The sequence below is a fragment of the Parus major genome, chromosome 10, assembly GCF_001522545.3.
Source record: "Parus major isolate Abel chromosome 10, Parus_major1.1, whole genome shotgun sequence".
Lineage (NCBI taxonomy): Eukaryota > Metazoa > Chordata > Aves > Passeriformes > Paridae > Parus > Parus major.
Window position 1 is genome coordinate 7,606,615 of NC_031779.1, and position 22,384 is coordinate 7,628,998.

The window sequence follows — 22,384 nt, forward strand, 5'->3', positions numbered from 1 at the left end:
AGAATGAAAGAAGCCACTAGGGGAAAAGAAAGCTAGAAAATAACAAGTGAGGACTAGAACAATGGATAAAAGTGCTCTCAATTACAGTTAAAGAAACAAATAACTTGGTAGCATTTCTTCGTTTTTAAGCCATCAATCCCTCCATTAATATACATGCATCCATGCAATGCCTTTATACTCTTACAGAACTTTAAATCAGAGGATTACTCATGTACTGCTCATGCCTCATTTGTATAACCTAGTCCTTCCAATATGTCTCCAAAAACATTTTTTAATAAATAATACATAAGCAATCAGCCTGGAGTGTATTTTATACTCCAGCTAGTGACAGAGAATAGGACTATATTATTGGATTCTTGTGCACTAGCAAATTATTTATGTACCAAAGATTTATTGACCTTACCTTATACATTACTAGAATGAAAATCATATAATTCTAAACCCTTCTTCTGTATTAAATTGGAGAGCTAACACTACTGTATTATACAGCTCTATCTCTGCTTGGACAGATTGTTTAACAACTCCTGCTTACTTGGAAGGATGAAACAATTCATTGAAGAATAGGTTATGTTTTAGTTATAGAATGAAGATTAATTCAAAGAACTTGTTCTCTTTCTAGTACTTTTCCATCTAAAAGTAAGAAATAGGAAGTTGGCTGTGAATCACTTCCAGGAGTAAGAGAGTAAAAAAAATTTAAAAAACATTCATACAATTCATGTAAACCCTAGAGAATAGCTATTAGTCACTTCTCTAAAAAGTTATTATCACTCCTGCAAATATTAAAATGAAGATTGAATACCTTAAACTACTATTTGCTTAAATGATAAACTAAATGTTCTCTGGACATGCCTAATTACACATATAAAGAAGAGAAGGCAGGTTGTCAAAAATGAGAAGTAACAAAATATGGTTTGGGAGTTTTGAAGAAGTCCTTTAAGAACTGATTTACAGTGTTTTTTCCAAGACTGTGTGCCATTCAAGTAATAAACAGAAATTGAAGGTGTTTTGCCCTAGCAGCCAAACTGACATTAAGAATACATCCTTCTTCAAAGGCTGCATGCAAAGTATTCAAAAATGCATTTCCTTATCACAGAACAGCTGAGGCCTTGTCCAAGAACCCTGCTCAAATCAGGGCACCCAGAGCAGGTTGCCCAGGACCATGTCCAGAGGGATTTTGACTATCTCCAAGGACAGATGTCCCACCTGTGGATTTCATTATCTGTGAATAGACTGCCTATAATATCCAATATCCAGCTCACTGAGAATAAGCTGAAAGTAAAATAAAGATTTGCTCCAATAGCTGTCACTCAGCAGAAATAGCTTTCAGGTAATATATTTTTAAGTAGACTACTCCAGCTAAAAATATATATTTTGCAAATTTTAAATTCTGAAGAATTGTTAAGTGTTCTGCAGACATTAAAATAAGAATATTGTATTCATTCATCAGATAAAAAAACATGAAAAACTGTGGGTATTGCTAATGGGTATTGCTAGGTGTGTTACAGGACCTGAAGATGTTTGTAACAAACCAGTTGGTGACTGCTGAAGCAGAATCCCTGACTGAAACATGTATGCTATTCCTTGATGGCATGGAAAACGCAGTGTGAAGAGGAAACAGAACTGCTACTCAAGAGTGAATGCACCCTCAGAACAAGCTGAGAAGTCGTGTGTTGTACCAGTTCATTTGTAAATTCCCCTTAACCTCCTGATGTATTCCCTTTCTCCTTTATTTTCCCTCTCTTTTATAATAGTCTATATTATTTTATTTTTGGAAACACAAGTGGAGGTCCTAGCATGACATCTGGTAACAATGCAGACACTTTGCCACATAGACTACACCCAAGAACACATGTTCATTAACTGGTCTTGCTCTCAGATGGATTCTCCGTAAATATAAGAATGTAAGAAATGTTTCAGCTATTCAGAAAAAGACATGTCAATAGATGAAGAGACTGAAAGAAGTCTTTCATCTGCTGGGTTAAAAGAAGAACATACATTTGAAAGGATTGCATGGGATGTACCAAAGTTAGTCTGCATTTTCTAATAACCTGTTATTTACCACTGTACACAAATACACAGACTTTAAATAGTAGAATCAATTTGGGTTTCAAAATTTGAGGTCTTTCTTGTGTGTTTTTTTAAATTAAGTCCTCCGACCATTATATTCCTATTGTACAATGACTAGGTAAAATGAATGTGGTTCCCTTCTCCCATGCCTCAAAAAATCAGGAAAGTGTCATAAAAATCCTAAGTTATTGATAGCTGTTACTGCATGCACACACCACCTGGTATCCAATAGAGTACTGTAGAAAAACACCTGCAAAATACAACTATACAATCCCGTGTCATTTTTTAAATGTAAAATAAACCTTAAAGTAAACACTACTAATATCAATATTTAAATCCTTTTGTAACTGACTTTCAAGATGACTATATATTTACTGTAAAAGTAGCTGTTCATGTACAAAAGAAACACCATAGTAGTTCAAGCCCATTATTATTGAATAAAATCTTTGGCTAAAGGCACAGTTTTTCATCTTTAAAATGAATGTATCAGATGATAATTTTTCCAAGGCAGATAAAGGAAAGATTCAGTCAAGGTGACAATTACCATCTGGCTTGCTGCAGTTATTATAATGCTCCCAATTAAATGTACGTGCAATATTATAACAAATGTTATTAGAATTACAGTTAATTTTTTTAGATTGAATTTCACTGTGTTTGTATATTACTAGTATATTACTTTGTCTATTATTAGTAATTATTTTGCATATTATTTAAGTTATATATAGATGACTGTCTGCTTTGAAGTCTGATAATACAAAAATAAAAATAATGAAAAAATCAGTGCCAAACTCTCCTGTGAATTTAGTTCCTTACTAAAGGAACTTCTTCATACATGTATGATACCATTTACACTCTTTTTTCCACACCTTCTCATCCCAATTTGGGGACTGACTACTTCTCTGAGAGCTTGTTGGGAGTACAAATAAAGACAGAATCCAAGTAAGAACAGACATAAAATCAATTTAGACTTTCACTCTTGTAAGTACATATCCAGTTACGGGTTGCACAGGGGGTAGAGAACACTGCCCATTAGGATGAATGAACCAACCAGGTCTTAAAAACTGTTGAAGAAAGCAAGAGTGTAGTATCTGAATTACTCTGTATTAGTCCTATAAATACATTTATAAAACTAGGAGAAAAACAAGTACAGTGTACTATTTAGTTCTTTTTTTTTGAAGACTTAAATCTTGTGAAATTTAATTTTGAAATTATGGAAATTCAAAGAAACACATGAAGCATGTCTGACTAAACATATTCAGAAAACTTTTTCAATACAAAGTTGTGAAATTTAATCTTTTGACTTCTACAGAAGTATTCCACCCTCTAAACAAAACCAGACATAAGCAGAATTTTTGCTGCTGAATTCAATGTGTGCAAGAAAATGTACCATACAAAAATCAATATCCAACTCTAATGAGAACAATATTTTATTTAAAAGACAGTATTAAAAAACTATTACCTCCAGCAAGGATCTTCTCCTCCAAATCACTCATTTGTTTCTTGTATGCTTTTAAAGCAGCTTCCTTAAATGAGGGTCGTATTCTTTTTTTCTTTGGAATCTCAGTAACTTCAGTAACTTCAGTAATCATCTCTGGAACATTCTGATTTTCATCCTCCCTTATTTCTACTTCAGGAGCCATGTCACCTTCAACTTCCAATATATCTTCACTGATCACACTGTCAAACTGTACGTCATATTGTTCCTCTGGTAGCATTTCATATGGAGTTTCATACAAAGACTGGTCCAATTCAAACTCTTGGACCTGCTCACTAGTTTCACTACTATTAGTTCTATTTTCTAGTTTAGCAAGGACTTGTTCCATTACTTCTACATAGTCTGTTTCATTCTCACCAGATGGCTCAATTAATTCTTCCTCATACTCTGCTTTGTAGCAATAAGGCTCAGCATAAACATCAGAATCAAGTGTTGTACTTGATTCATTTGCAGTAGACTGAGATAATGTTCTAAACCTTCCCATAAAAGATGATCCACTGTCTTCATACCCACTTAAACTTTGTGTACTTTTATTCCAGACTACTTCTAAAGCTGACTTAGCACGCTGAAGTGTAGATCCAAATTTAGGAAAGCTGAAAGTCTTATCGGAAAGATCTATGCTTAATCGGCTGTGCCATGATTTAGGGGCGGTTTCCTCTGAGTCATCACTTGGTAGTTCACTTTGACTTCGGTACATCATAGGCAATCTGTTTTGATTCTGATAAGAGGAGATAGAATTTGTTTCCTGATAATCATCATATTGACCAGTCCACTGACTTTGTGTTTCGCTGTCAAGGCCTGGACATGATGGTGAAGTACCATCTAGAGTGAAATCATAGCTTTCAGTATCATACTGGAGATCAGAACTTTGACCCTTTCCAAAATCTGTCTGTTGATCTGAAGGGCTGCTCATGTCATACACAAAAACTTCCTGTGTGGATGAGTCTAGGCCCAAATCTGCCCCTTGTTCCAACTGATTCCAGTTTTTCCAGGGGGAGAGATCATCCTGTAAAGAAAGCTGACTATCATCGTAATGGTTTATGTCTCCAGATACACAGATTATTCCATTGCTCACTCCACTACCTTCTATGTTTCCTGCTTCATTTTGCTCTGGATACTGTTGCATGTCTTGGGCAAAAGTCTGCTCCTGGGAACTGCCATACCAGGTTAAAGAATCATCTTGCTTTCGCTGCCAAAGTTCTCGATCAGAGGAAGACAGCAATGAACCACCATTTGTTCTGCTGAAATACTGGTTTTCTGAAAAATCCTCAGAGTAAGACTGACACAATTTTGAGAAGTCTGATTCTGAACGGCTAAGCTTTGGTGTTGCAAAGTCATTCTGTAAATGCCATAAAGGAGTCACATCTGAATAATAAGTCTTTGATTGTTTTTCCATAGTGTCAAATTCTGGTGACTGATTGTCATAACTTCTGTGTGAAAAGGTGCTATTGTCAGTAGTTCTGTCAAGGTCTTGAGTGTTTGGGGATTCTGTAGTCCCTTTTGTAGTGCTTGTTTTTATCTGAAGTGCTGATTTAGATATTTTTGCATAACTGTTCTTATTTATATCTGATTCCAAGTCTTTATCACTGTCAGGTGACTCCCAATCATGCATTTTAGATTTTGTCTCCACAGTTAAAAGTTTCATATCCATGCTTTCATATGTCTGAGAAGAAGGCAGTCCTCTTTCTTTTTTATCTTTTATTTCATGGGAAAATATATCTGTGGAAATTCCAATACCAGTTCCCTTAAGTTTATAAGACTTTTTTAAAATCAGATCTCTCTGTTGTGATGACTCAAAGTAAACAAGAATGGGTCTTGGCTTTGCATTTGGACAGTCTCTTTGCTGCCCAAGCCTTTGGGCAAACTCAATTTTAATAGTGCTTTGTGCCTCTGAGAATCCCATTTTTTCCATTAATATTTTGTAAACTATGCTTTCAGCTTTTTCAAGCCGCTCTTCAGGCACATTTAGAAACCTTAGACTTGCTTTGTTTCCTGGATGGCCTATCTGCTTAATGTAGTCATGTATGTCCCGTGTTTCTCTTCTGGACTGCACAAATCCAGTTCGCAATTGTTCAATTTCATTTTGCACAACTTCTACACTACTAGAAATTTCATCAATTGATTGTTTCAGAGCATTAACATGCCCTCTTAATTCAGAGAGTTCTGTTTCAATTTGACTTATTCCCTGAAGCTCTTTAAAGATCATTTCCATAACATCATGGGTTTGGCTAATACAACCTGTTGAACTAAAGCCAGGTTCAAGGGTATTTGATTTCTGGTGACGGCCAGTTCTGTCCAGAGATTTACTTCTTAACCCCCACGTTTTCCTCCAAGAACTTAGCTCCGAGTCTGATGAGACACATTCTTGGCTCTTTTTCCATTTCCTTAGTTTTCGTAAGGCTCCCAGCTTCAGTGTGTGTAAAGTGCGTTCTCCATCCGAGCTCCCATCAGAGGCCGCGAGGCTGCTCAAGCTTTTCCTGTTGCGTCTCACAGGCATTGTGTGGGATAAGTATTCGTTTTTCTTGCTATTAGTTTTTACTTCACTTAACGACTCAGAACATGAGCTATCATTTGAAGACAGGTCTTGAACTAAATCTTCATTATTAGTGTTTGCTACAAAAATATGTCTTTGCAGTCCATTGGCAATAGCAACTCTGTAACTGAATGTTGGAGAAAGTGAAAATTCTCTATTGCTTTCCTCTTCTTCAGTTGATAAGTTGCGAGCAGATGGGCACTTGGCAATCTTTTTAACGGTGCTTTTTAAAGTATTTGAAAATTTTGGATTTTTTGTTTGTCCAATCTGAGTTAAGTCTTGTTCCTTTTTGCTCTGACAACTCTCTTTCCTTTTTGTACTGTTTCCCGATTTCTTTGTAAACATTCCTTTGCAAATCTTATATAGATAAGATGAGATCAGGCTCTTGAAGAGGGCAGAAACCATGGAGTGTAATTTATTTTAAGCTGTTTCCACAAAATACAATTTTTGATCCAGAGAAGTATTTGTATCTCCAAAAGGATCATTGGCAAATGTTTCAATGGAGACTACAGCCATAAAAACTACTGATGCTCTGGAATAATGTGACAGAAAAATAAAAAATAATCATGCATCTGCTTGTTCAAAACAAAATCCTGAAGAGGTTTTGTATGTCTTGCAAAATCTCACTCTGCTGCACATGGCTTCTTGAAGTGTCTAAAAAGGAGGGAACGACATTACAATGGCTGCCAAACAAACTTGTAATTCAGTATTACTGATGACTTTTAAACTAGAATATAATGAAAACACAGATGATTCCCCATAATTGTCTGAATAGATTTTTTCATGAATAATTGAAGTTGAAAACAGTTGTAAGCAATATTGTTAACACCAATTAATAAGTTATACTTATTTCCGGGCTTCTTCATCCAGTTTAATTCTCTGACTTTAACAGAGATATTCAGTTTAAATGTTCTCTGCTTTCTTTCAGAGTACTGACATTTCAGTTTAGTTCCATATGATATATGGCAGTGATCAAAAATACTGATGGGTAACAAATGGTAACCAGCTAGTAAAACAGAAATACAAAGCTTTCTCTTGCTTTGTCTTTTGGAGCAAGGTAGGATTCAGGTACAAGTGAGTATTGTATTAATGAAATGCTGTTCTATCTTGAGATTGAATTATGTACATGACTATGGTTTGTGAAAGAGTTGCTTTGACTTTAACATGCTGTGATAAGCCAGGACTCAAAAGTGGGCTTATCTTCTTAGTTTCTCTTTAAGAAATAAAAAGAAAATAACTCATAGAACATAACAGAAAGTAATGACAACTAATGGAAATTCTCATCCAGGTTATTAAATATGACATTTTTCAGGTAACAGAAAAATCCCCTCCAAACCTACATAAAACATGGTTTACAAGTTGCAGGACATAAACTGGTGCCATAACAACAGGAAAACCATTTGATCTGAAAGAAGTCTAAAAAGCTTCCATGAGGTATCTGGAAGCTTCTATTCCATAAAACTAAAGCTTGTATTCCATAGAAATGTAGTCAAAACATTTTAAACATGTCAACATATTCTTCTGTATTGCATATTATTCACCTCCCAGTTTCATAGCTGTGGAATAAAAACAAGGTAACTAGCTCTGTAAAATCCAGCTCTGAAAAATCCATCAAAGAAGTTCTTAAAATGGTTGTTTTCGTTTCTAAAGCAGCTAAAAATTCTTTGGCAGAATAAGAAGTCTGTTTAGATAGAGGGTATATAAAAGGTTAAAGATTGCTCTCTGGTGTCTCAAGAGGAGTAAAGAATATGAACTGTCCTTGTCTGCAAACATCCTGGCATTTTATGAAACACCATGGTCCACTGACACAACTCAAGATCTGGTCTTTGCATTGCATAATTTTCCTTCATTGACCTTACTATTATACTCTATGTATTTATTCATTACATAAATACACACTGTGTAATGGTAAATAATAATCACTAACCTCTGATAAATACTGCAGCAGCAAAATGCACTGTACTGCATAGAGCACAGGCAAAGCTGCTAAAAGCCTGGTTGGATTCTGCAATCCTGGAACAGAGGATGTAAACAGACTTATTTCTTTTCTAGTTATAAAAGAAGTGGGATGTAGGGTGAGCAGAACAATAGAAAACATTCTTCACTCTTCCCAAAGTGGCTATTTATTATTTTAGAAAAAGGTGAAATATCTGTGGGACATGAATCACATTTTTAACACACATCAGCATAGTCCTTGCCACTTCTTTTTCTTACAGGCTCATGCTTAAAGTATCAAGAGTGAATTAAGAGCAAGCAATATTTGGAGGCAAGAGAATGCTCAATGAGACTGCATGCAATTTTCAAGGAATGCAAATGACATCTCTCAGAATATTGAGAAGTTTTCACTAGAGCCAAGGCTGCCTTGTTTTCACGTATTATTAGTAGAGAAAGGAACCATCTTGGGACACTTTTCAATGTCAAAGGCATGTTTCTGGATGTAGAAACACTTGTTAACCATTCAGCACTTACACTGAATGTTTGTAACCATTTATTGAACAAGATCTGAAGTGTGATTACCTACCTCCTCTGCCCACATAGCCACAGATTTTTAAATGCCCTCTTATATAAACTTCACTTAGATGACTTGGACATTCTTCAAATGACTTCAAATCAAGAATGTATAAACAAGCCAGAAGGCTTGTTTCCTGTCTCAGTCTAAAAAGAATCAAGAAATAATGAAGTTATCACTGGAATTTGGAACATTTCCATTCACTTTAAATATGGCTTAATGCTTCTCTGTAGAAGAATCTTTATTTCATAGAAAGGCATGTACATATGTGTATGTGTCTGTGTGTTTTATCCAGTGTCTAACCAATGCTTTTTATTAGAGATAACTGAAAGTGTTACAAATAGCTGAAAATTCAGCACTTAATTTATATAAACTCCATTTCTGACAACGCAGTAGAGAATTAAAAGCTGTACTGTTAGAAACACAGGGAGATCTGCTAAATGGAGCAGATTTATGTTCTCTCATGCGAGTTCTATTCCATCTCAGCTGTATTAGTCATATGATCTGTTAATCAGTTTACAGCCTACCATGGCTGTCAAACACTCATTTTCTACAGTAGTATGTCTACACATGGAATCAAATTTGAGTCATTACAGGTCTCATCCATTTCTTTCTGTAAAGATTTGTATAGGTTGCTCTTAACATTTTAAATCAATGTAAGGTTAAAACTCCCTAAGATAAGGAACAGTCTTTCAAGAACCACATAGAACTAAGTCAATCTGAATGAGCTGCAAGTTGTCATTTGGAGAGCTTCTTGTTTCATCCAGGTCTGCCAATAAACAATTATTACCTCATTTTTTAAAATCTCACTTTGCTTGTTTATTGAATGAAAACAATTTCTGTGATGAGGTTCAAAATGACTGGGTTAACCCATTCTAAGCATAAAGAAAGATGCTGAAATGTTACAGCAGTGAAGTATGGACTTTATGCTTAGATAGTAACAGAGAAGGAAACTGGAAAGTTTTATGGATTGTGAAACTAGAACTAAAATTCTTAATGGGGTCCTTTTATAAAGGACAAACACTTCCAGCAACTTTTGACCCATAGGAAGTCTGAAAATAGTTTTGTTGATAAATTTGATGGTGAGCAGATAATGTGGACCAGTTCCAAGCATATCCAACTGGATTTGTTGATAACAAAGCATTGTCAAAATAAAAATGTCAGTTGGAAGCATAATTTATAAAGGATCTGATTCTAAGTCTAAAACTAATGTGTCAGGTAGAAGGGGGGAGGAGTGGGCTGAGTTAAAAATGATACATTTTTAAATAATGCAAACAGAGTATTTTAGTTACCTACTGGAACACCAGACTCCCATTTCAAAAAAGTATTTTAACAAATTCTACCCTTAATTTTTATCAAAAAATAAAAGTGAATCATCTTAAAAATATAATTTCAGTATTTAAACAGAATAGCTAGATCACTGCTCAGCTTCTGTTCAGACTCTAGTAAATGAAGCTACAGAGCAGCAGCTCACTCCAGTAAGAGGTAGCTTTTTGGATGCAGACTGTCCTCTTATAAAGCAAGAAGGAGGCAGAACCGTAGCCTTACTTAACCTTTAACACTATTAATCAGCTACAAGGGGTCTGTATGTATTTAAAGGGGGCAGGCAAGAAGATGAGACTGAAGTACAGTTTCTCTCTGTAAAATATCCTATGAGAGCTCATGTTCGCAACACCAGGATGGTAGGGGGAACCAAAACAAAACCAAGAGGTCTTAATCTGCAGCAGTACCACTCTATTACTGCCAAAGACTCCATTAGAGTCTATAGACAGAAACATTTTTGTGATATGCAAAATACACCACAGAAATTAATTAATCAAACATAAAAAAAAAATATAAACAGTCTAGCCTCCATCTGTATAAACTGAGGCTAAGAGAGGTTTTCTCACCATCACAAACATAAGGAATCAACAACAGAATTCAGATATATAGATTTATTAATTTTGGTCTTTTATGAGTCTTATGCTTGCCTGGGAATAAGATTATCTTGACATAAGTGCACTTGCCCTCAGCTCAGGTCTGCTGGGTGAAACCTATGATCCCTTCCTTTTGACAAGTGATACAGTGTACACTCCACACTGTTTCATTAATTTACTGTAACAGGAGCATTATACTGACAATCATCTCAGATGACCTAATTCAGAAGAACTTCATTTAGAGCACTTATCTGCTCCTTTATATTCTTCCTAAATTCTCCTTGTAGTCTTAATACTGACATTTTTAATCTGTGTAATTTGTGAGTCTCTTAAGGTAAAATGAAACTTAACACTGCATACGCTATGTGGATGACCTGCCTGAAGACCCTGGCAAAGGCAGGGATGAGACCAATGAAGAGACCTGCTTTCTCTTTTGGTTAATTACTCTTGATTCCAAGAATTCCTTAGGTTTTCACAGCAGGAGACTTATGCCTTATCCCTTCAGCCCCTCCAACATTCACGTAAAAGCATGGAGTGCTATCAGAACTCTCACCCTTTGGCTAGGAAGCTGTTCCTATTCTTCAAAATTATTTGGGAATTTTACTATATCTGCTTATTTACCTGGTGATATCTCTTTTATTTATGGATATCTAACCTCCCTCAGAACATGTTGCCTTCTCTATTTCTAAGAATGTAAAAAGTAAAACTAACCACCAAACTGCTGATTCAAACCCCAGTCTTAAGAGCCTACAATCTGCTTATTTTTTAACCCACAAGGCCTACCGCTGTCCTGGGGAGGTTGCACACATATTCATGGGATACACCACAGAATCCAATCTAAAAATTTAACAGTCATATTGCAAGGCTGGTCATTCATAGCTGTTATGTATCTCTTCCATCAGCATACAACTTAACACAGTTTAATGGAAACAGATGGAAACAGCACATGCTTAAACTTGACTGGCTCAATTGTGATTGGGTTAGATGTTCAAAAACTGTGATTTTGAACATCTAACCCAAAAATCACATCTAGAACTTAGTGCATTAGTGAATTAACTCAGTAGTCAAACAGTTGCAATTAAATGACTTTGTAATGTATAGAAGCACACTGTCTTTGAATTAGCTTAGAAGAAAATGTAAATTTCTAGCAAGCTAAGAAAGTCATCCTCACTACTTCCTTACTACTATGACCACTATGGAAAAAAGAAAGGATTTTTTTTTGTTCAGTAAAAGATGGTTGTTTTTTTTTGTAATTGCTGTTGAAGACAGACAAATTGAAGAAAACCCCGCTATTTTACAATAAGTTGCAGAATTACCATTTTGAGTTACACTATTCTCTACACCTTTGTATTTGAAATATTTACACTTTTCTCTGTGAAGTTTTGTTAAGGCAACTGATGCGACTGAGACAATTTCACCAAATAGCTCATTTCTATTTAAATGCAGACTTCAAGAAGGAATGGAAAACAAGGGGAGGGAAAAGTTATTTGCTGACAGATGGACATTACTGTATTGCTAAGTCAGTACCAAGCATATTAGCTCAGTTAGACTATTACCTGCTTGCTATTATGTCAGATTGCCATAAATAAAAAGCTACTGTATAATAATCAAAACCTGTTTAGTGCCTATTAAAAACAAAGTATCAACATATATTTTGACTTAATCTCAGTTCCGTCCTTAGTTTTACCTGTGTTTTAATAGAGGATATTTAAAACATTACCCCCTGGGAACCCAAGTGATTTAATTTACATTGAAGCATAACATATATGCAGAGTATATATTTACATATATTTACAGTATACTAAGTATATTCAAAGCTTCTTTTAATACTAAAATTTCAAAAATTTCAACAACTTTTCAGTATAGTAATTCTGTCAGAAAATATAATTAAAGAAACCAACCAAAAAAACCCTCAATTTTCTCCCAGGTAAGAATTTGAATGCTCCAACTGTACTGGCCTGAGCCTTGGAATGGGCTGAATTCACTGCCTGAATTAGATCTTACTTGGACAGAGTTTACCGTGAACTCTGTGACCATGTGTGCACTACATCACTCTACAGCTTTGATTTTTTTTTTCCTTTCTTTAAGGTTTGGGGACATTTTTTTAACTACTTACAAAAATTCCCAGTGAAATATTTACAGTAAGAGAACAACTTTATATGGGCAAAGTAAGCCCTCTGGATTCCACTCCTCTGCACACAGAGATCTTACATATTTTCTAAAATATGGTAAACTAATAGTGACATTAAACTTTCAGAACATGAAGTTATGAAAAGGAAAGTTTTTGATGGAGTGGTCTTTCATTTGATAAATGGTAGAAAGTGATATTTTCTTCAAACAACAGTAATACTTGCATTTGAAAAATACCACAAGCACAAATGACTACAAGTACTGTTGACAACAACATACACTAGGATGGGTAGAAACACACAGATAGAAACCATGCTTAACACTGAAATGACATTCATTGATAAGGATAGTAGATATTAAACATGTTTCAGATTTGCTGCAAAAACATTATTAAAAAAATCCTCTCTGCTGTCTTTGCTTCAATGTACCGACAATTGTGATGGTCAGATTTGTACCTGAAAGCAAGAACCTCTGCTATCAACCTAAGTAAATGACACAAATGAGAAAAACAAAACCTTCTTAGGTGCCAAAGAATTTTTATGCTTCAGAGTTGTAATGATCTCACAAGGAAAAAGCTATTATACTACATTTTTCCTGGATTTTCACAACACTACAGTTAAAGGAAAACTTGGAGATTTCAGTTCCCATTGATGCTTTGGTGAATTGGGAGATATTCTGAGCTATGAGTATTCTCCTACTGTGCAAAACTCTGGAATCCCAGTACTTTACCTGAGATTTCCTAAGTGTTTTCACAGCAATATAAAGTCATTATGGTAATGTGCTGACATCACTGCAGGATCAAGCAAATGGTATAGTGACAGAAAACCTTTATACAACTCTCAAAGTAGTGTATATTCCCCTGAAAGAACAGTCATTTATCTTGCATCATGGCTTTTTTCTTTGCAATGACAGCTGTCTTAATTCATAATCATAATTTCTATCATTATATCCCTTACAAAAGGAATCTGTGATGAATGAAACATGCTTTAAACCTTAAATTCTACTTTTCATTCTTAGTGCTTTTAGATTTAACAGTATTCTCTCACTGCTTTTCTCACTATGTTGATTTAGATGCTAAGATTTAGCACTGACTTTGAGAACATTTGTATGAGTCAAGTAACCTTACATTTTCAATTGCCAGATCATAGTTGTGTATTATGCTAAAGAAAAGCATCTATTTTATATAATCACCAACAGGAAGCAAGTATAAATCACCAATGTGAAAAATAGCTACAACTTTACAGACAGTTTATTTTCACATCAGAAAGCAATTGATATTGCACCAAAGAATGATTTTAAGGCATAAGACTTCCTGTCAGCCAGGGGTTAACAACAGTATTAAGATGATGGAACTAATATGAAACCTTTTTGGATCAACATGTTATTAAAAAAAAAATAAAAAATCTTACTTCTAACTAGGCTGGATTAAAATTAGAAATGCAACAGAATATTTTAAGATATTTCAAGATTAATGAACAATCAAATAAGCTTTACGTGTTTTCATACATTTTTACTAGGCATTATAAGGCAACTATCTGTGTCCTTAGTTTAAGGGCACATAGCTTTGTGTTCTTTGTGTTCTATTTCACTTATGACATGTTGGCTGAAAGAAAATATTAATAAGAAAGTGCAAAAGGAGTCAGGTGACTAAAGAAAGGTGAGGGGTAAATAATACAGTCATATTTTTTTATCTGCATAATTCTTCCTCTTAAAGCAAAAAGAACCATCTATCTCATAATAGGAAATTAGTTTCAGTTACTATTGACCTCTGAAATTGCAGAAGAAAAAACATTAATATGATCTTCTTGAGCCTAAAATGATAAGTAAAAATGTATCAAATAGTTAAGCTAAGCTTTTTAGGTTGTGTCTTGGAGGAGGTACATAATAGGGGGTATTCTAAGACAGACTTAGCTGTGGAACAGCATCAAGCGTGTAGTCTAAGCAAGCTGCCTCTTCAAAAGAAAGCTGCAGGGTGTTCATCTTGGAGATTAATCAAGACCCAGAAATACATAAGCATCCGTAAAGCTCAATTTATTACTAATCCTGTCACAAATTAGGAGAAAAGTACTCAAATAAGGAAAATACACTATATTTTCACCATGTATTCATATAATTAGTTTGCTTATATTTTTATATCAATTTAAACATACCAACTCATTGAAAAATCCAACACCATACTGTCTTACCCAACTTATACTGTGAAGTTGCCAACCTAACAAAATAACCTCCCCCAGATTTTAATGAAGTGTTAATTCCAGAAGCCCAGACAGTTTCATCAACATTATAGCATTAGAAAGCAAATCAGTTACAAATCAATGCATTGCATTAGCAAGAACAGTGGGAGGTACATTCAGAATGAAAATAAGCAAAGGAAACAAAGGAAACAGAAAACTGTATGTAGACTAGACAGAAATGCAAAGAGCATACATACCTGGATTAAATTCTTCTTAAAAATAAAACACAAATTACATACCACCATCTTTATATTATTTTCCATTTATGCCGAAACACTGTACACAAATCCATTACTATTTTGCCTTCCTTCCTTCATTCTTCCTTCTTTAAATGATACAACGTGAGGCTGCTTCCCAGTGATTCAAGTCAAGTGCAGTCAGGCATGCTGCTAGTCTGCAACGGTATCTGTTCTAAATTCCACGGTATTCCCTAGGCAGCATTAAATGGGGATTCTTTTCCTCCCTCTCCCATTTTTTTTTTTCCTCTCCTACAACTTGTGCTAACAGCTAAGAGTAATCGTGATGTTAGCTACTAATTCATTCTGCAGCTCGGGGTTGTTTCTCCTCTGTAACAGCAGAGCAGTAGTCAGCGTCCTACTCCGGTTCAAAAACAACATCAACACGAGAGAGCAGTAATCATCCTGGTGCTTTATGTGCCGGGAACTTCCCCCGCTGCTGTTTTCTCCTGCCACTGCTCCCGAATGCAGCAGCAGCTGCAATAGGCACAGCCCTGCTGCGTGGCAGGCAGCCCCTCCGCTCAGAGCCGCTCACAGGAACAACACATGCAGTGCGCCGGGGGAGCTGCCAGGTGCGCATCCGTGCCCGCAAGGAGAACAGCGGGAGATGGCATCTCTTGCTTGGCAGGGCCGTGTTCTACCCTCACCTTTTATTTATCGGTCTGACGTGACCCGGAGGAACGATTGTGTAGCAATTTCTTCCAGCAGTGCTTTCATCGACAGCTGATAATTTTTTGTAATGAAGCTGCTAAATACCCTTCATAGCTATCATTCCATGATGATTTAAGGGTGCTCCACATAAGAAATGTATCACCCACTTTCCATGAAAAGCACTTAGATGTCCCCAATTAATACCTAGGCATTAGGACTCAGTCATTTATTTACTGCAAGTCAAATAGCAGAATGGATTATTATTGTGCACGCAGTTACTAAATTTTCCTGCACAGAATACATCAGGTGTTTTTTCAAATGTAAACAGGTTTAGCAGTGTAAGGCCACATGCAGCCTTACATGTATTGAAAATATGTTTAAAACTGACACATGAGGAACTACAGAAATGCATACAGAATGAGTCTATATAAAAACATTCTACAAAGTGCACACACAGCCCAAGTGTAAAGGTTTCTCAAAACATGTGCACAGGCTAAACCCACAGGTATGTGATTATCCTCTTTAATCTTGAGAGATAGCATGATTGGAATGCCATAGTGAATATTAAAGTATGTATCTTTTCCATATAAAAAATAAACCCTCAAATTTTGGATAGTCTGTAAGAACTGACATTTGTAACAGAGGAGCTTGTAATTCAGATACTTTCTTCAAATGATACCTTGAGTAAAGAGGCAGTACTTAAGAGCGTTTAACAAATTCTAGTTAAAATAGTTAAAACTTACTGGTTGTAGCTTTCACTTTCTGCAGTCCTTGTACTATTGTTAGTACTGTCATCCTGGGACACTGTTTTGCATACAATTTATAAATAGAAAAGTTCTAGAATCAGATCTCTTACATACAGTTGTAAATTAATAATTTGGATTTTTGCATGTAATTATAAAAATAATTATGGACCATTATTATATTTATTATGTCTTGCTGACATAAACGTAACTTATAAAAATACCATTAATTAGATTTATAGTTAAGAAACAGATGAATGAATGCTTGATTATTCATATCTTATTGTGGTTATTAGCCTGCAGCCGTTACTTTATATTCTGTCTAAACTGAATCAAACTTATTCTTTAAAACTCCCATATTGCATGCCAACAAAATATAAAATAAAATTTCCTTGTAAGTGCGCAATAGGAAATACTCCACTGATATCAATACTCAGTGCTCTATTCTTAACTACACAAGATGCAGTAATAAAGCCTCTCAAAATCAACAGGACTGCTCATGTAAGGGTGAAAAAGGAAAAACCAGGCAGCCTAGTCAAGCATGCCCACCCATAGTAGAAACACACTTAGAAATAAGTATCAGTTTCAGCAAGATTCAACAAATGGCCTTAAGACTACAGATAGTAAAACCAGTAAATATTAGAACTCTTGGAAAACTATATAGATTTGTTATTTAATAAAAAATGTGTTTGCCAATGACATTAACTCAGAATACTTGGATCATGTTGCCATCTTCAAGGAAGTTCCTAGGTGTTGACCCTGTTTATACTCATCTATTGTGTTACCACATGCTGAATATTTCAGCTGAAAGCTGAATTTATTCAACTTATTTGTTAATCCATCATAAGCAGGGAATTTTACTATACCAGATGCATTATTCAATTGATATTTCAGAAGGAAATAAAAAAGCTAACATCAATCCAAAGACCTTCTGAACTCATGGCTTATCTTCCCTGAAGTTAAAATTCTGTGTAGAACTTCAAGCCAGAGACATGCTGACTGTTGTTATGATACTGACCAACCAAGAATGATGTATAAATATGTACTAATTACTTATGAGTGAAGTCATCCAAATTCATCACCAAGTTATGTACCTTTGTTCACACCCTTCTCACAGAGCTAGGATGTTGGTGACTTTCCAAAGTTAAGTCTTTGAGCAGAGGCTTTAATTCTGTACAATAAGTTCTCACAGTTCTGGAAGCCCAGATAATTGTAAATCAGTGACTGGGATCAAACTCCTGTGCATGTTGAGAAAATATCCCCATCAGTTTTTGAAAAACAAACACAAAGGAGCAATTTGTGCGTGCAGGCCCTACACGTTGGCAGTAACCTGACATGTTGATGAAGATGGGCTTGAAGAACTCTCAGGGTTCACACCAATTTACTCTATTTCCCAAACACAATGTCAAAGAAACAGCTTCCACACACAGAAGGAAGAGAAGAAATACTATGTATTGTATTTCAATGTACATATGCAATATGCATAGAGTTGTTGCAACTTGTTTGACTATTCCAGCCAAACCCTGTAGCTTAACAGAGAAAAACAACAACCACCCAAAGAAAACACTACCACCATCAACCCCAAATCACACACCCCAAACAAAAACACCAAAGCCCAATGGGCAGCTAGAAACCTTCATGGAGAAAACAGCTATTTTTTGTGCCTATTTCCAGGATTATATGATCATGACTTTCAGAAATTATTCTTTGAATTCTCACAAATGTCTGTCCACTGAAAATACTTCAGTAATTTTCATCACTACTTCTGTGTAATAAACCCAGCATTAAATAACATATAACTATTTTAGATGTTATTTGACTGTATCTATCATGTAATTCTTATATTGAAATAGTGATAGTAGTAAAATGATAGAACGACTTTGAAGTGATCTGTATTTCATGATGGATTTCAGCCCAACAGCTGGAAAAGCTGTCATACAACTAAGTTATCTTCCTCCAGCACATCGCCTTCCCAGGTTGCTTAAGGGGTAGCTGTTTCTCCCCGTGTATCAAAGAAGGGCAGTAAGTGTCAATTCTGCAATGGGATCAGTCAGTCAGAAGGCAATCAGCCGGGCCGGGGCGGGAGCGGAGCAGCCGCAGCCCCGCCGAGCCCTGCCCGCTCCCCGCGCTCCCCCTGCCGGCCCCGCCGCACCGAGCGCTCCCGGAGCCGCTCCGCAGCGGCCGCCCCCGCCCCTCCTGGGACAGCACAGGGCTCCACAGCTGCTCTTCTGCAGAAAGGATGGTGTTTGCTCTACACTGACTGTGTTTCTTTACTGTGAAGCTCAATGTTTCCTTCTAAAAGGAAGAGTTTGCAATAAGAGGGGGAAAGAGAAAATAACTGCTCTTGCGTTTCATAATGCACCTGTGAGCTGGTTTAAATTTTACTTCAGGTGACTGTGAATATTGCTTTGGAGATTTTGAAGTTAAGGTGGCTAAAGCTACTTCTTATCCCACATCAAAACTTTTCCAGACTTTTTTTAAAACCAGTTGCTAAGTTTATAAAATTATGCAGCTTGAATTCTATTACGTGAAATAAAATCACTTTAAAGATTTTTATTTTTTTATAGTAATTAAGGGAACAGGAAACCAATGTAAACACAATCGGTTCTTGCCAGCTGCAATTTAATAAAAATTTGCCCCCTTGATTTCAGACAGGATCATAAGATGGGATCACAGTTGAAAAGCAAATACAGGGACAAAAGCCCAACAATAACTGAAGAATAAATCAAGAAGCACCAATTTTTACTTTTTATTTTTTTACCCAGGAGGGAAAGGTGAGCTTTTTCCCCATTCAGATTTACCAAGCACCTAAAGATATGTACCATTTAAAATGGTAACTTAAGAACAATATATGTTACTTCTGAAAATTAATTCTACATTGTGTTCTTTCCTTATGACTATTTTGCTCATTGTTATTCTTTTGGAATGTGTTCATTACAGAAACTGCTTTATGGGTTTTTTTGTCTAGGAAAGTAGAATCCTTGCTGAAACATTTTTTAAATGAAGAATCTGACTCAGTTGCCACTTTTCATCTGGGAAACTGGTTTTAGGTTGCCTTTATCTCAAGCCTCAAGCTTTCTCTCTCAACCTCTGGTTCTCTGCCCCATCCCACTGGGGGAGAACAAATGAGCAGCTCTGTGGTGTTTACTTGCTGGCTGGGGTTAAACCACAATAACAGGGTAAAGCTCATTGACACAGAAATGGCAGAGTGGAAGAGTTACAGCATCTCCATTCAATACAACCCTCAGTCATGTACTTAAACTCAAGTATGTATTTAACAGTGCTACTAAAGGTGCTAATTAAGAGCCATCTCAAGATTCATCAAAAGTGGCAGCAGCATAGGAAGACTTTGAAAAAGACTGCATCACCAAACTTGCAAAAAATAATAATTTGGTAGTGAATTAAAACATTCAACCCTGCCAATGTGAAAAAAAGTAGAGATTGGATCACATGAAAGACTCATAGCAATGAAGTAGGAACTCAAAGGCAGATGCTGCAAGGATTTGAGAAAATGGGTGATTGCAACAACTGTGAAGTTACATCTTTTATAATAAATCTGGAAGCAAGGTAATTTACTCTCCTGGATCTTTTTTCCCCTAGGCTTTCTCCCTCTAGCTACCCCTTAGATTCCATCAATATAATTCATTAGCTTTTCAGTGTATGACCTGTCATTCTTTGTGCCAGGATTCAGAGTTCATCAGTGCTCCATTCCTGGCTGCTCTCAGCTGTCTCTCCTATCCCAGATCTCCCACTGAAATGATTGCTGGTTGTCCCAGTATTTCTCTCCTCATCCTAGGGCTTCTTTCCTTTTCTTGCATTGTGAGAGGTTGTCTGCCAATCCTTATAACTAACAACCCCAATTCTCCCTAATGTGATGGTTTCTTGCCTTCCCAATCCTATCTATCTTCACCGGATTCTGAAAGGCAGCTTTTGCCTCCACAGAATGATGCCCATAAAGAACAGCCCAGCTGATTCATACTAACTGGCTTATTTTTCCTGGTGTATGTGAAACATCCATTATCACTTGTAAACTTTCTCTGATGAGAATCCTGTTGAGTTTCTGCCTTCTGAAGCATTTTTTTAAGCATTCTCTCAAATGCTCACAAACCACTCCATAATTCAATTACAAATATGCACCAGGAGCTGTATAATTCTGTAACACATTGAATTAGCCACAGGTTACCAATGAAACCAATAATAAATAAATTAACATCAGTCCAAAAACAAACTCCAAAATGCTAAAATGTGGTTACTTAAAACAGCAGGAAGAGAAAAAAATGTTCTCTGGTGCCCTTTTGAACTCAAACAAAGGAGAGAACTGAAGTTTAACTGTGGAAGACAGTTAAACAGCACATTACATTCCTGTTTGCTGATTTTCTATAATAATATCAAAAGCAAAAGCTTGGATTTCTTATCCTCTATTATGAATCATTATATCTCACTTTCTGAACAGAAAAGCAGTGATAATCCTTTTTCTGACCTTGCATAGTAGAATTCTCAAAATAATGATAGAGCAGCTCATAAAGGTTTCTCCCAGAGTCCATAACACTTAACACCTTTAAGTCATTGAGGAAAGCAATTTTCAACTTCCATATTGATTTAAGGCAGGGAGGGAATGCAGTAAATTACATTATTTACTAAATATCTAAACTCACAATACCATATAAAGATCTTAGTTAAAAAAAGTCTTCAAGTAACTTAACTGTAACTGTTTAGATAAAGACATCTCCATTTTATTGTTTTCACAATTATATCAAATTTCAAAACATTTTCTCCCTGAAAAACTTTCAGAGGATGTCATCCCAGAGGGGAAAAAAAAAAAAAAAATACCTGAAATGATAGGAAATAGAATAAATAAAACCCATTTGTTCAGAATTCATGTGTAACACAATCTTCCATTTCTGCCTTTATCAGTGTATTGTTTTTTGTCAAAATAAACTTTCTAGACACCACTTTTTGAAAGCCTTAAAGGCAAATATGAAGTTATCTTTGGACTGTTGGGCCCCATACTTACTTTCTACTTTTGAGTAAATTTGGATTTCAGACAGAAGATAACCAAAACCATTTGTGTTACAGAAGTAGGACTGCAGGATATAACCAGTAAGAAATTTTCTTCACATACTATATATATATATTAAAAATGTGATGTAGAAAGCAAAGACATCCCAGAAATTCCTTTAACTTGTCAGGTATATTTTGAGCTTCCTCATGTACCAATTAATATTCAAATCATTGTCTAAATATCTGCAGCTTGGCAAATATGCTCTAATGTTGAACTCATTTAATTGAAAAGAAAGTGCACTTCATTTCTGTTTCCAAATTGTCAGTTGTCACTTTTTTTAAAATAAAAATTTAAAATAAAAAATAACTTTGAAATAAATTCACAAAACTATAAAAAGCAGCTTCTTTGCTGACAGTCATTTCACCTAATCAAAATGCTGACTGCTGCTTGCACATAATTATTTTTTACTTGAATCAGAATGCAAAGTATCTACTATTATACTTTATGAAAAGGAATTACTTGTTTGTTTCCACTTCAAGCAATGCTTGCATTACTTGGAATACAAGGTTGAAAAAATTTTCAACTGAAAGATTGCTTTTTAAAAAAAAAAATAAAAATTCTTTGGGCCTATTGAAATCTTTTAAAGATAAGTTTGGCATTAATATCATAGCCCCATGGCTCTTAAAGAATGATTTCTGCTTTCCCAGCCTTAAATTCCCACTACTCTCATGGTGTAATATCTGCTTTAATATTATTTTATCAAGTTTTGTTTCTGAATAAGACAGTAAATCAATAGAGCTGACAAAACTAAGCTGCTGATAACTTCTCTATTAGTGAGCGTTCTGCTGCTGAGCATCACCACTGCATC

At 35.6% G+C, this 22,384-nt stretch overlaps 1 protein-coding gene across 6 annotated transcripts in view; it reads right to left on the reverse strand.

Moving 5' to 3' along the window:
- UNC13C (unc-13 homolog C) overlaps positions 1-22,384 on the reverse strand; it is a 174,421-nt gene that overhangs the window by 112,011 nt on the left and 40,026 nt on the right. Inside the window, exons 1-3 of one of the 6 annotated variants that reach the window (XM_015638957.3) lie at positions 8,617-8,702; positions 8,023-8,108; positions 3,527-6,749 (exon numbers count right to left, since the gene is read on the reverse strand). The exons of the other annotated variants lie outside the window; for them this stretch is intronic. Of the exons in view, the coding sequence (XP_015494443.1) occupies positions 3,527-6,500 (2,974 nt within the window). The 5' untranslated portion in view covers positions 6,501-6,749; positions 8,023-8,108; positions 8,617-8,702. Of the gene's footprint in view, positions 1-3,526; positions 6,750-8,022; positions 8,109-8,616; positions 8,703-22,384 lie in introns of those variants that run through there. 6 annotated transcript variants of the gene reach the window in all.